Source organism: Lontra canadensis, unplaced genomic scaffold (assembly GCF_010015895.1).
Source record: "Lontra canadensis isolate GAN:19392208 unplaced genomic scaffold, GSC_riverotter_1.0 scaffold205, whole genome shotgun sequence".
NCBI classification, from domain to species: Eukaryota; Metazoa; Chordata; class Mammalia; order Carnivora; family Mustelidae; genus Lontra; species Lontra canadensis.
The window spans coordinates 364,675-379,680 of record NW_022631199.1 but is presented as its reverse complement, the minus strand read 5'-3'; the positions used below and the strand labels follow the sequence as shown (position 1 = coordinate 379,680).

The 15,006-nt window shown below is 55.3% G+C and overlaps 1 protein-coding gene across 1 annotated transcript in view; it reads right to left on the bottom strand.

Moving 5' to 3' along the window:
* Positions 1 to 948: 948 nt before the first annotated feature.
* Positions 949 to 15,006, bottom strand: part of WNT3A (Wnt family member 3A) — a 40,293-nt gene continuing 26,235 nt past the window's right edge. The window contains exons 3-4 of the mRNA XM_032848491.1: positions 6,753 to 7,018; positions 949 to 1,433 (exon numbers count right to left, since the gene is read on the bottom strand). Of these exons, the coding sequence (XP_032704382.1) occupies positions 954 to 1,433; positions 6,753 to 7,018 (746 nt within the window). The 3' untranslated portion in view covers positions 949 to 953. The remainder of the gene's footprint in view (positions 1,434 to 6,752; positions 7,019 to 15,006) is intronic.

The following is a 15,006-nucleotide window of genomic DNA, read 5'->3' as shown; positions in this document are numbered from 1 at the left end:
GAGGGCCCAGGGGTCCGAGGCCAGGGCGCACAGCAGCAGGGGCAGGGCCAGGCCTCTGGGTCCAGGCCCCTCTGCGGCTGGGCCCCACGTGCTTTCCCCAGGCAAGACTGGTTCAATCCCGTCCAGGTTCCTGGCGGGGTGACGGCTCTCTGGTCGGGCTCCTGGTCGGGGCTCCTGGTTGGGGCTACGGCAGACGCCCAGCTGACAGAGGAGTGCCACAAGGCCTCCAGACCCCTTGACTGTCCCGGGGCACCCAACTTGGAGGCTGGATCACAGGGCCTAGAGGAAGGGCTGGGAGGAGATAGGCCAGCCTGCAGGGTCTCCGCTCCGTGCAGGCCAAGTGGCTTGAAATCTCACAGGTGTGCTGGTGAGGAGGAGGACGGCCGCTGGGAGCCCGTCCCCAGAGATGACCCCTCCCCACGCGGAAGCCCACCCACGGAATCCCGTCCCCCACCCAGAAGTCCTGCACCCGTGTAGAACCCCAAGGCCCTACCACAGGGGTTCCAGGAGTCCCAGCCCTGGAACCCCGCCCCCAGGGAGAAGCCCCGCCCCATTCAAGGAAGAAACCAGAACCAGCCTAAGCACACGACCCCCATACTCCCCCGCCACCCCTGCCCTACTAGGGAGGAGCCCACCCCCATCCAGGAACCCCACCCGGAGGCCCGCCCCCAGAGAGGAGCCCCGCCCCATCGAGGAAGGAAATTAGCGCTTTCAGGGCGGACCCTGCCCGCATCCGGGTGCCGCACTTGGGGGCCCCGCCCCTGTCAGGAGGACCTCCGCCTCCGTCCCGGGAGGAGCCCCGCCCCTGTCCAGGACCCCGGCCCCGGAGGCGCCTCTACCGCGTCCGGGACCCTAGCTAGGGGCCCCGCCCCCATCCCGGGAGGAGCCCCGCCCCCGCCCAGGACTGCAGCTGCGCACGCCGCTGCCGTCCGGGCAGCCGCGCGCAGGGCGCGCTACTTGCAGGTGTGCACGTCATAGACGCGCGCGCACTCCTGGCAGCTCACGTAGCAGCACCAGTGGAAGACGCAGTGGCACTTCTCGCGGCGCCGTTCGGTGCGCGCGTTGTGGCCGCGGCCGCAGCACAGCAGGTCGCAGCCGTCGATGCCGTGCGAGCTCACGTTGCACGTGCGGTCGCGCGTGCCGAACGAGCCGGTCTCGGGGTTGGGCTCGCAGAAGTTGGGCGAGGCCTCGTAGTACACCAGGTCGCGCTCCGTGGGCACTTTGAAGTAGGTGTAGCGCGGCCGCAGGGTTTCCACCCAGCCGCGCGACTCGCGGTGCTTCTCCACGACCATCTCCGAGGCGCTGTCGTACTTGTCCTTGAGGAAGTCGCCGATGGCACGGAAGTCGGGCTGCGACCACCAGCAGGTCTTCACCTCGCAGCTGCCCGACAGCCCGTGGCACTTGCACTTGAGATGCATGTGGCTGGCGATGGCCTGCAGGAGCGTGACGGGGGCGTCAGGGCGGGCCCCACGCACCCCCTCTCTGGCTCTAGCCATCCGTGCAGGGGCCGGCTCCGCAGGGGTGCGCTCCCTGCCTGCACCGCCCCACCCCCCGCCCCATGTGCTCCTGGCAAGCCAAAGGCAACCTGTCTCCTCCATAAAGGCCCTTCTCCGCGGGTTCCGGGTGCCGCCTCTTCTCTGCGCTGCAGGTGCTCTTGTGGGTCCGCACCCTGGCCGACCCCAGATCCCTGGAGGGCAGGGCCTGGGAACCTCCCCCTGTCTCCTGGCTGGGTCTATTTCTACAGCCTGTACGACTGCGTGAAGGAAGGAAGGGACAGTGACAGTAACTGATGGTCTGGTCTGGGCATGCAGGAGGGAGGACATTAATGCTGACCGGGAGAGCCTGACACCACAGCCCAGAGGATATGTACCTGGTGGCAAGGCCAGGGGCTGACCGGTACCTGAGCATGACTAATGGGAGTGGCTTGAGCAGCCCACCTTCAGGGTCTGGGAAGCTGGGTTTATGGGGCTGGACGGGAATTCCAAGAGGCGGGAGGTAGTGTGGCGGGACGAGGCTGGAGGACTCTGGGGCCCTGAGGGCCAACAGCCGTAGGGCCTGGCTGAGGAATACATTTTTTTCCCTTCTCTATTGGAGGGAAGGGGTGGGGTTAGGGGAGAAGGGGCGTGTAACTCAAACCTACCTGTCCACCATTGCTTGGACCACTGTGGTGGATGCCTGCCACCCGTGAGCCCTGGAGATCCTCAGGCAAGAGGATGCAAACTACCTCCTTCACCAGTTCAATAGTGATGGTGATCACTACTGCAATGATACCATGTTGGTTGGTAGATCCGCCTTGATAAAATTTAATGTTAAAGCTAATGCCACCCGTTTCCTCCTTCATTGTGGCTAAGGGGAAGTGTACAGCTATGTGTGCGAGTCCCATTATACTCCTGTTGGCCGGTGTACAGTGGGCTCTACATCCAGACGCTGCCTCTCTCCTGTTTCTTTTACACGGCCCTCTCATACTGGCCCTTTCTGGGCGTCGGTACTATCTGGCATCCCTTCCCCCAGTTCATTTCCGTCTCATATCCATGTTCTTCTCTTCTCCAGAGGACAGACCTCTTCAGTGTCTTCAGGTCGACTTTTATCAAAATTACATATGCTTATACCTTGAGGAGTCCAAGCGTCCCTGAGACTCGCTCCCACACCCACTTGTGCACAGCACCTTCCTGACCAGCCAAGGCAACATTGTGCCTCTTGCATGTCCAATGGAATGTTTGTCTGGCCTGCCTCTTGAGCATTGGGGGCTCCAGCTATGTGTCCCCTCTCACCTTGGAGGGTGGGAAGTCAGCTCCTCACCATCACCCCACCGCTCCAGCACACACCTGCCCAGCCCCCTCCACCCTAAAGTGGAAGCGTAATCCAGCTAGAGTAATATCCAGGACTGGTGGTATTGGGACTGTGTTAAAGTCATACCCAGCCAAACCCCACGACAGGGTAGGATTCCTTTCCTTTTCTACAGAATTTTATTGTTGCTGTTTTTTACATACTTATTACAGATTCAGACTCAAACCCTCCCTAAATCATCTGAATATCCTCTTTGAGATGTTCAAACATGCGGCATATCCTGCGATTTCAGCTTCTTGGAGACATCTTTTTTAGAGGCTGATAGATTTTGTGAAATGTGCATGCCCAAACATGCTGCATATTCTGTGATTTCAGCTTCTTGAAGACATCTTTTTCAGAGGCTATCTGGTAGATTTTGTGAAATGTGCATGCCTGAAAACACATCTTTTCTACGTAAAAAGTGGACAAGATGGTTGAGCTGGGTATAAAATTCTTGGCTGAGAATCTTATTTTCTTTAGGACTCTGGAAGCACGGCTCCATCTTTCTTCCCGCCTCCATTGCTATTCTTGGGAGCTTGGATGGCACTTTGATTTCTGACCCTTTCCATGAAACCCACAGCATGGAAGGCTTCCCTGTGAATTTCGAGGTGTGATAGGTCTTGATATGGGACTCTTCTCTCACGTGCCAGGGTCACTTACTGGGTCTATTTGGTCTGAAACTTGTGGTCCTCAGTCCTGGGAATGTTCCTGCCTTCTTTGCCAACATTCTCTTCTTCATGTTCATCATTGTCTCTCTTGGACAGATCCTCCTTGTTTTCCATTCTTTTCCTATTTTCCATCTCTTTGTCTTTTTCCTTCTGTACAATGGAAGCGTGTCTCAAGTATCTGCCAACCTTTGTGTGGGGAGTTTGGTTTCTGCTATTCTACTTTTATATACAGCAGCTTTTTTTCTCTTAATAACATTTTCTTTTAATTTAACACCCTATTGCATTTTTATGGAAAGAGTATTTTATCTCTCCGGGGATAGTGGCAGTTTTTATTTTCTTTGCCTTTTTTCAATCATTTAAAAAACATTTAAGTAATCTCTGTGCCCAGTGTGAAGCTCAAACTCATGACTCTGAGTCACACACTGTACAGCTGAACTAGCCAGGCACCTGGAGTAGTGGCAGTATTTGAAGTTTTCATCTCTCCTTACAGTGTCTCTTTCTCACAAATTCTGTTTTCATTTGTTTTGGTCTTCACCTTTGTGGTTGTGAGTGGCTTTCCTCAGATGTCCTGGGATCCTTGGCTGGCTGCTCATATTTAAAAGAAGAACACTACACATCCTGTTGGGGGCTCATGTGCTTGGTGGGGGCTTATCAGCATGGGCCCTCATTGTAGAGTGACCGGGCCCCATTACTTCATGGGGGAATCCCAGGTCAGTACATTTGAGTCTCTTCTTGGGTTGGTCCAATCCTCAGGGGAGAGGGTCATCAAGATTCACTGTGGGATACAGAGACTAGGAAGAGAAAGATGTGTGTAGATGGAGACAACTTTCCCTCGGGAAACCTTACCTTCCCCAGGCTGTCCTTGGTGTCCCTCGGTCCAGACACACTGTGCTTTGCCCTTCCTGGAGAACAGACCTCCAGACTTCCACCATGGTAAAGGGTAGGGACTTTGCCTGGTTGCAAGGAGTTGGACAGAAGATCTGGTGGATTATAAACTGCTTTTAAAGTGGATTATCAGCCCATCTTCCCATGTTCAGCCCCATTATTGATATCTAATTTTCAAGATACCTAATACTAGTAAGTCCTGGGTTGGTTCTCAGAGTTCTCCTCTACTGGTTTAAGATTCTACTTTCTCCTAAGACCCAAGTATTCATGGATTAGTTTATTAGTCTGAAAACTTTTGCTGCCACATTAGCCCCTGGTTTCCATTGTCAGGTGTGATTGTGTTCTTATGTGTTGTAACATTCATTTGCTGTCATTTCAGTTGAGTTCCGGGGGTGCAGAGGGATGCTTCTGTTTTGGGATTCCTTATAGACCCTTCAGTCCTACAATGGCCATGTGACTCCTTCCCAAGTATGTTCTATGACTTACAGTTTCTGGTTCCCTGCCGAGACATTCAGACTTGCAGTTTGGCTTTGTAAACTTCAGGAAGCATATTTCTTTGTTTACAATCTGTGTCTCCTAATTCCAGTATCTGGAGTCCCTGTGGACTTGTCCCTATGGGTTTTGCCAATGATCACTCATTGTGTCACTAGCTCACGGGACAGGCTATCCTTCTGATTATGTGCTGAATGCTGTGTTTGAGAAATTAGTTGTAGAAACATTTTTCTGACTAGAAAAAGGCTATCCTCCTCCAAAGAGGATTTGCCTGCCTTTTCCAGGTGTGTGGGAAAACCAGCAATTTGGGATCACCATTATCTGCTCTCAGATCCTGAGATTTTTCGAGCCTGCACATGTGAGCAAGGGCTGGTCTCCTTCTGGTTTTCCTTTACTCCTCAGGGTCCCAGCCTAAACTGAGGTGCGGTTTCCTAGAGATAGCACTCTTGGTGGGCCCGTTGGCTCTGGGAGGGTTAGGGTTAGGGTTAGTATATATGCTGTAAATGCAAAACTGGACAAAAGTTGACCAATTGCCAGCCATTGAACACCTGCTCCCCGGAAACTCCCATCGTGTTCTCTTCCAGCTGCATGGAGTCCCCTGTGCAGCCTCTGACACCCTTATACATGTCCTTTTATGAACCCAAGTTCTTTACTTTCATGTGGTCCACATTATTGCTGCATGTTTCTTTCATTGTGAGAGATTTTTGGTCCTGTTTGGGAAACCGTTGCCTACTCCAAGGTCAGAGAAATGTTCCCCTAGGCTTTCTTCCTACCATGTTTCTTTGTTGGCTTTACCTTTGCCACCTGGGTTCATAATTGACCTTATATATGGTGTAGGTAGGGGTCAAGTTTGTTTTTTTTTCCTTCCTCCATATGGTGATCCAATGGGCCAGCACCCTTCACTGAAGACCCTATTTCTTGTCAGCACTGCACTGTCGTCCCTGGGATAAGTCAGGTGACGGGCAGCCCATGCTTTTAACAGGACACTTCCCACATTGTGTCCTGTATTTGTCCTGTCTCTGACGGAAAGATGAGTCAGTCATCTCATCTTTTGTTGCTGGCAGTCAAACATCTCAGTCCCCTGCAGTCGCAGGTTCTAAGGCCAGCCCCATCATCGTACTGCTGAATCTGCTGCGGCTCTCTGGGCTCCACCAAGTGCTCAGGGCTCCATCGGCTCCCTGTGACCTTCAGATGCCATCCTTCCCGCTGGGACCCGGGTTTCTTCTTCCTCTGCTCTCCTCTTGCTGTTCTACCAGATGACTTCACTCACAGGCAAGCACTGGGGCTGCCCCAAGGCTCCTGGCTTCCCTCCACCTAGAGAACTGTGTTTCTTTGCATACACTGTTTTCAGCACCACTGCCGACAGAAGGCTTTTTCTTGAGATGCCAGCCTGGGGTGTGGCCCCTCTGAGGTGCCCACGTCACTTTGTGTGCGCCCTTCCTTATCACAGAATGTCCCACGCAGTGCCGTATGGGCCTCGCTGTCTTTCTCCTGGGACATGCAGGCACTCCTGCAGGGCAGGCCTTGAGCCCACCACCCTGCCACCCTGTGGGACTACCCTCGACCCTGGTGCAGCGGCTGGACTGGGCCATTTCAGACAGCCCTGGCACAGGGGAGCAGCTCCCCAGCCTGGCTACCACCGACAGCCCTCCCTTCAGGGGACCAGGGCACATGTCCAGCTCAGAGAGCTTCTGGTTCCCCAGGACCCTCAGGAATGTGGTCAGAGGGTGCACCCCCAGACCCCGTTGTGTCTGTGCCCCTGCAGGACGCACAGGGCCTGGATGGATGACCCCTCTGTGCCCAAGAACATGCAGGCCGGGAGCCCCAGGACACTGCCCCACTCCGCATACCCCCAGAACCCGCCAGGAGCTGCTAATGTACCTGGCGGCCTGCCTCGTTGTTGTGGCGGTTCATTGCGGAGCGGGCATCTGGCCGGTTCTCCCGCGCATCGGCAAACTCCCGAGACACCATGCCGCCAAATTCGATGTCCTCGCTGCAGCCGCCCCACTTCCAGCCCTCGCCCGGCGAGCCCTGGTGCCGGCTGCTGCAGCCACAGATGGCCGCCGAGCCCTCAGCGCACGAGCGCGTCACAGCGAAGGCCACACCGGCAGAGGCGATGGCGTGCACAAAGGCAGATTCCCGCGTGGCTGTGGAGAGAGGCGACCGGGTTGGCAGGCCCGGCAGGGGCTGGGTGCTAGAGCCTGGCCCGGGGCACCGCGGCCCCTTGCTGGGCTGGGCCTGGGCCCCCAGGGTGGGCATGCATCCTGAACTCACAGTCACCGAGTGGCCAGGCAGGGCTGCCCCTGGTGCAGAACACCCGCGGAGGAGGACGAGTATCAGGAGAAAGTACCTGGGGGTCAGCCAGCCCAGGAGTCCAGGAGCAGTGCTGGACAGCCCTCCCTGAGACTCCGGCCGTCTGCGGGCCAGCTCCCAGCCAGTGCTGGCCAGGACGTGCAGGATCTGAGCCCTGAGCACTGCTGGGGGCAAAGGGATTGGGGCTGCACCTTGGACAGTGTGTGACCTCCTCTTACAAACAGACGTCTCCCCTGTGGCCAGGCCATGCGGCTAGGTATGTACCCGGGAGGACCCCCAGGTGCTCGTGGGGCCCAGGAAGCAAATGGCACAGCCACTTTATTGGTAAGAGCCCCAGTGGGGAGGCTTCGAAACATCCCTCTGCAGGTCAATGAGTAGAGATCTGAGGCCTGAAAAAAGTCCGTCGTGGGGATGTGATGTGCAGTTCCCCAGTCGAGGGGGACTTCTGGGGACCTCTGCTAACACATCTGTCTCATGTGTTTGGAAGCTGCTGAGAGAAGGGGGCTTCGGAACTCCCACCCGAAGTCCGGCAACGGGAACCCTGCGGGGGGATGGATATCAACCAGACCGTGGTGACCATTGTGCAATGCCCACATGTACCAGACCCATGTGTCGTGCACCGGGAACTGAGCGTCTTGGGTCAGCAGTAGTGCACTGCCAAAGGGAAACTGGAATTCGGCCCAGCAGGGACAGAATACAGAGCATGGCAGATACAACCAGTAAACCTCCTCCTTGGACCCCAGCAGTGCAGAGTGGAGAGCCCCTGACCCAGATGTCCAAGCCCAAAGCGACTGGCAGCCTAATGGCCTGTTTGGGTGGCAGCTCTGGCCCACACACTGTGCATTGTGCCTCTTGTTCTGCCTGCACACCTTCCCCTTCTCCACCTCAGCTCCAGGAAGGGCCAGCTCTTCTGGGACCTGCTCCAGACCGGTAGCCTCCACAGCACTCAGTGCCCTGTACCGGCCCCCTGCACCCAGTCCTGGAAATGCTGAGGGCCTCAGCATCCAGGCTCCTGCAGACCCCAGGGGCTGGTCTGGAGGCTGCCCAGGCCCCCAGAGGCAGGGGGGAAACTGAGGCTGGGGAAGTGGTTTTGCAGAAGAGCAGTGGAGAAGGGCTGGAGCTCGGGAAGGAACTGGTGAGGTGGGCCAGGAGCGGACAGAGGCATGTGGGGGACGTTGAGGGAGGCCTGCAAGCACAGAGCATGTAGGGGCTCTGCAGAGGCTGGACCCCAGCCAGGCCTCCTCAGACTCTGTGAGTGCACTGCACCTGTGGTCTGTACAAGCCTTCCATGCTGGGCATGGGGTGGGTGACCTGCATGTCCCCAGATTCCTCCTGGGCAGCAGCTGGGACAGTGCTGGGGCTCCCAGTGGCTCCCGACACGGGGTGCACCTGCCTCCCCATCCACATCCGTGCCTGAGAACTTCTGTTTGGGGACGGGGATGAGTGGGTGGGCTTCCTCCTGGGGAGGGAAGAGAGGCTGTGAGCAGCGGCTGTGGGCTCCTCCCCATGCTTCCTCAAACTTGCGAGCCCCAAAGCCCAGGCAGGTAGAGGCAGGGGAGTAGCGAGACGGGCTCCAGCCAGCAGCATGTACACACTCAGACTCACTCAACAACCGACACGCCTGTCACCAAAAAGCGCACATTTACCATCCCGTGCCTCCCCCCACCTCCCCCGCTCTCCTCAGGCCTTCCCTGAGTCCAGCCCTCAGCATCTGTCCCTGCACCATCAGAGGCTCCTGGAGGGAACCCAGGGCCCCAGCCTGCAGCTTCCTCCACCCACATGTCTGCACACACACACATACTCACAAATACACATGCACAGACAGGTGCACATATATGAACACATGCACACACCAACACACACGCATAGGCAGGTGCATGTGTGCAAAAATGCGTGCACAGGTATGTGTACACACAGGCTGAGGGCACAGCCCTTTGCTTCATGACCACCTAGCCCTGCCTGGGCCCCTCTGAGTTCTTGGGGTTATGTCCTTGCTTGACCTGCACACAGGCCTGTCCCACCTGCTGCCCTCCCAGCTCTGGCAGCTGCTCCCTGTCCTCCAGCCACACTCAGCCCCCGTACTCCCCTTAGGCAATTTCCAGCTGCTCCTCTGTTCATGTGCACCTGCAATTTCCCCTGTCTGATCCTCAGGCTGGGTTCCAGGCCATGGCATCTGGGTGTGGTCAGTGCCTGGCCCCGGGAGTTCTTGCCTCTGTCCACTCCCGATTTGTCCCCTCCCCAGCCTGGAAGCTCCCTGAGGCGGGGACTGTGTCTTGTTCATCTTTCGTTTCCAGTGGCCCTGGGCTGGGACAGGGAGGATCTGCAGGATCTGAGCCCATGGGGCTGGCTCTCCACCCTTCCCCACTCAGCAGCCTTCACTGCCCCCTTTCTCAGAGGCCAGCCAGGCAGCCACTCCCCCAGATGCTGCACACCCTTGCCTCACTTTGCTTCTGTCACATAACCCGTCAGTTCTCAGGCAGGCATGGTCTAAGGCCTCCATGAATAAATGCCAGTGTGCCCTGAACATGGAGCCCTTGTCCTTCTGTCCCGCCCTCCAGCAGAGCCAGCCTTTATTTTGTCTTCCCAAGAGAATGTTCTCCTCCGGGTGGGCTTGGCTCCTTGCTTGCTCACCCTGCCAGAGTCCCGGCCTACGGCCTCCCCTACACCCGTGCAGAGCCCTGCAGTCTCCTGGGGCAGGCTGGCATGTCCTGGGCATGGCTGGAACCCAGTACCCACACCGGTGCCTTTCTCCCTGAACCCTCGGGCTGCGCCCAGCTGGCTGGGGCCCCTGATGGCCCTTCTTCAGGCCCCGAGTGCCTGATCCCAGCCCAGGGAGCCAGAAGCACTCCTACTGGAGGAGGCTGCCTCTGCCTCTGCCCGCTTTCCCTCCTCTGAGATAAGGGGAGAGCCAGCGAGCCTGGGGCCTTGCTCCTTCCCCGAACAAGGGCTTGGCTGCTTATCAGGCTCAGGCAGACAGGCCAGGGTGCTAGACACATTCGAAGGGAAGGGCGTGCTTGGGGTGGAGTGGGGGGGGGCTTGAACTTGGAGGAAGCAGAACTTGGTCCTGCCCTGCTGTCACCAGCTGGTTGTGTGACCCTGCCCAGGCCTCCCTCCCCCTCAGGCCTCCATTTCCCCTTCTGCCCAGAGAGGAAAGGGCTCATCACACACGGAGTCCCAAAGGCCAAGGACACCTTGTCGCCCGCCTTCACCTTGCTCCAAAGGAAAAGAACCCTCTGAAGAGAGGCCACAGGACCCATGGCCAGAAAAGTGTGCTGCAGTTTGTTCTGGCAAAGGAAGTCTGTTTTCAATGGAGCACGAGCCTCCACACAGGTTGAGAAGGCAGTGTCCTGGCGTGGCAGATGCCTGGCCTGCCCTACCTTGCCGGAGGGGTCAGGGCTGTGGACACCCCAGGGGGAAGGCGGTGGACACCAAGTGGCCTTGAGCAGATGCTCTAGGGACACCCATGGAGGCCTTCTCACCAAAGATTCAGGAAACATCAGGAAAACCCAAAAAGCCTGACCAAGCTCCTCTTAGTCTCGAAGGCATGAGAGGCGGCCAGGCGGACCTGGGACAGGATCCCAGACGGGTGGTAAGACGGGTGAATCTGGGTAAAGTCCAGAGTTCACACTGGCAGATCTTTGTTCTGACGGATGCGGCTGCATCTGGGGCTTCTCAGCCCTGGGGGTGGGGGTGTGGGAGGGGAGATGGACTTGGCACCGTGCCTGTGATGTTTCTGTATGTCTACAGTTCTTGCAAAAGACAACATGGAAATACATGCTGGGGTCGTGCAGAAGGAATACCCCCAGTGTGTCCAGGTGATACCCCACAGTAGTGGGGCTTCTGATGTAGGGGTCTCTGGCAGCCTTCCTATGAGCAGGAATCACAGGGCATGCCAGAACACTTGTGGGTTGTGTGTGTGTGTGTGTGTGTGTGTGTGTGTGTGGTGTGCACGTGCGGTAGAGAACCCACGGCTTTTATGGGATTTCCACAGGGGGTTGAGATAAGAAAGTCATGATCTGACTGGCTGGGGCAGCCTCAGGCTTTGGAGGAGGTGGGACAGGGCTCCCTGAGGCCGTGGATGGGGAGGGCACAGTGGGGACTCAGGCCAGGGTCTGGAGCCCTGGCAGCCGCCCCAGTCACAGCAAAGTTCTTAGCCACCGACACCAGCTTTGTCAGAGGTTTCTGCTTCTGTTTATACAACAGAGGCAGCCAGGGAGCGGGAGGGGAGCCCTGACACCGTGGGAAGGGAATCACGTCTTTGAAATGAGATTGTAAACACCTGTCAAGGTCACGGCAATGGACTCCAGCAGATCAAGAGAGGAGGAGAGCACATGGGTGCCTGGGTTAGAGTCGGCCAGAGCCCTTGGAGCTGCTCAGGACTGCCCTGCTGGCTCCAGGACATGTCTTTACACCTGCGAGATGGGCTTTGTCTCCCTGGGTCTCTGCACTCCAGAACTAGACTGATCTTGTCTCCAGACTTGGATGTCACAGGCTGGTCAAGTAACCGAGATCATTGGAGGACTGAACTAGGACTGCCAAGGGTTGTCACTTTTCTCTGAGAGGATAAGACACACGGAAAATGTCTGTCACAATTTCGTAATTGAGGTTGGGGTTGGGAAAAGAAAGAAGAAAGGGAATTGGGTGACAAAGTCGTTCTGTGAGGTAAGCATCCTCCTTGGGGAAGGCCACCTTTGCCAGAAACTTGACATGGTTTCATTACCAATTATTTATTGAGATCCTGCAAAGTATCAATGATCTATCCCTTCTTCCATTCATCTACCATCTTCCCATTTATCTTTCCATCCAACCATCCACCAACGATCTATCCATCTACCATCTATTTATCATCTATCCATCCACCATCTCCCCATGCACCCATCCATCCATCTGTCCAACCATCCACCATTAATTTATCCACCCACCTTCCATTTACCTATTCACCATCCACCATCCACCCACCCACCATCCATCCATGCATCCATCCATCCATCCATCCACCATCCATTTATCCACTCACCATCCATTTATCCACCCATCAAACCATCCATTCATCCATTTGTCCATCCATTCATTTGTCTATCCACCATCCATTTATCCACCCACCATCCACTCATCCATCCATCAAACCAATCATCCATCCACCATTCATCCATCAACCCTTCCATCCATCCTTCCATCCACCATCCATCCATCATCCATCCACCCACCCATCCATCCACCATCCATTTATCCACCCACCATCCATTCATCCATCCATCAAACCATCCATCCATCCATCCATCCATCCACCATACATCTATCATCCATCCACCCACCCATCCATCCACCATCCATTTACCCACCCACCCATCTGTCCATCCACCCATCCACCCTCCATCCATCCATCCATCCCTCCATCCATCCATCCAGGATCTGAGAATCTACGCTCACAACTAGGAATATGAGGTGGGTAAGATGTAAAGTATCCATTCTCAAGAACATAGGTAAGAAATCTGCAAGACAATGGATTGCTGCTCTATCTGATGGAATTTTTAACAACTCAGGTTTTCAAAAGTTGAAGGAACTACCCATCCGATTTTCAATTAAGGAGAATCTGGATGGCCCACTCTCCAGTGGAAAGAATTCCTGTAGTGGAAAGGAGGAGAGTGAACCAGGGAAATCCTGCCTCTAGCAAAAGGCTCTGCTGTTGTGGATCAGGTTCTTGGTTCCTGCCTTACAATTCATGAGAGATAGAGTAGGGGAAATAATGATACACAATGAAGCTTAGCAACCTGAACTTGGGCAGGATTGGAATGGATGGATGGTAGATGAATGGATTAGTGAGTGGCTGGCTGGCTAGCTGGGTGGCTGATTGGGTGGGTGGGGCGTGGGATGGGTAGGTAGATGGATGGATATGTGGATGGGCAGATACATGGATGTATGGATGGATGGTGGATCATGGGTAGATGGGTGGATAGATGTATATATGTACGGATGGATGGGTAAGTGGATGGGTGAGTGGATGAATGTATCAATGGATGATGGATGGTGGATAGATGAATGTGTACATGAATGGATGGGTGTGTGGATGGGTGGATAGATGGGGGATTGGCGGATGGGGGATAGATGGGTGGATGGAAGAATGGACAGATGATGGATGGTGGATAGGTGAACCTGTAGACGGGTGGAGGGATGGATGGATGGATGGATGGTGGATAGATGAACATGTAGATGGATGGATGGATGGGTGAGTGGGTGGGTGGGTGGATGGATGGATTGATCAGGGTAGATGAGTGTGTCAATGGATGGAAGGGTGAGTGGGTGGTGGGTAGGTTGGGATATATGGTGGATGGACGATGGATGGATGGACGACGGATGGATGGATGTGTGGGTGGGTGGATGCATGGTAGATGGATGGATGAGTAAAGTCTGGGACAGCTGAGGGAATCCTGACTAGCGAGAGTGGGGTGTCTGGCAGAGGGCAGGGAGAGCAGCCCCAGAGTGTTCCATCCCAGCTAGTCTAGTGGAGCCTTAGGCGTCAACCATGAGATAGGCTTCGGCAGTAATTTTGCCTCCTTTCAGAACTTGAAAATTAGAGGGATCTTAACAAATTCCTGTTTCCAGATTTGAGTTTCATGGGCTTGTCAAGTACCAGAGATCATCTGAGGACTGAATTAGGAACACCAAGTGTTGTTACTTTTACTTTTTTTGTGGGAGAATAAGACATACAAAAAGAACTATCGTAATTTCAGAAAAAAAAAACAAACCCTTTAACACACAAAAAAGATATATTTCCAGGGTACTTTGTGTTGAAGAAAGTTCATCTTTCACATTTCACCATGACGTTGGCAATTGGCAACTGTTAATTGAGCACTGACTGTGTTCTTAGTGGACAGAAACCTGCAGCTTCTGTTCTGAAGCTGACTGTCCTGCAGAGAGGTCATCCAGGAGGCTGTTTCAGCTTGGACCAACAGGTCACCCTGCCTTGGGTCTGGTGCATCTTTATCACTGCTGAGAGAACTGATCCAGACAGGAAGATGGGCACTCCTCTCTGCCTAGAACTGCCTCAGCCCCAGCATGCTCAGAGTGGGTCAGTGGCTGACCCACAGCTGACCCACAGTAGTGAATGCTGAGCCCAGACAGAGTCCGGGAGATGCTCCTGCACCTCCAACAAGGGGTCCTGAGATTCCACCAGGTATGTTTGGTGGCCTACCCTTCCTCTCCTGGGGGAGGACTGTGGGGTCCCATACTGGATGAGAAGGATGAGACTAAGGGGATGCTGGAGTGGCCTTTCTGAGAAACACGTGTGACCTCCAGCAGCAGAAGATCCTGGAAGGGGGCTGTGGTTTAGATGTGACCACTGATCAAAGAGATGGAGTTCCTGGGTGGACCCCTCTGCAGGGAGGAGGGCTAGGGGCTGTTCCATCAGCAGTCACCCCAGGCAGTGTATCACTGCATACACAAGCTGGGCCCTGGGGCCACAGTTCTTGGAAGGACACCTATTTCTCCAAGGGGTCCCCAGGTGATCCTGATGCAACCCTGAGCTGAACCCCCAGGCTCTACTATAGCCCAGGGCACCATGACTGGCAGACCCACCCCCCCAAGATGGAGGCCAGACCGAGGAGACCCCCAAATGGTACCCACCAGGAGAGAGGAGGGAGCATGGGGAGGGGGAGAAGAGTCCTTAAGATGGGTGTATGAGGGTGGTAACATAGAGAACTTTCATAAATCCCCCATCAGAGTGAGAGGGGGGGTTGGTATGGGGAATCTCTAACACTTTACCCATCAGAGGGACCTGGGGGGCTAATATGGGGGATCTGACTCCCCTCCCATCAGAAGGACA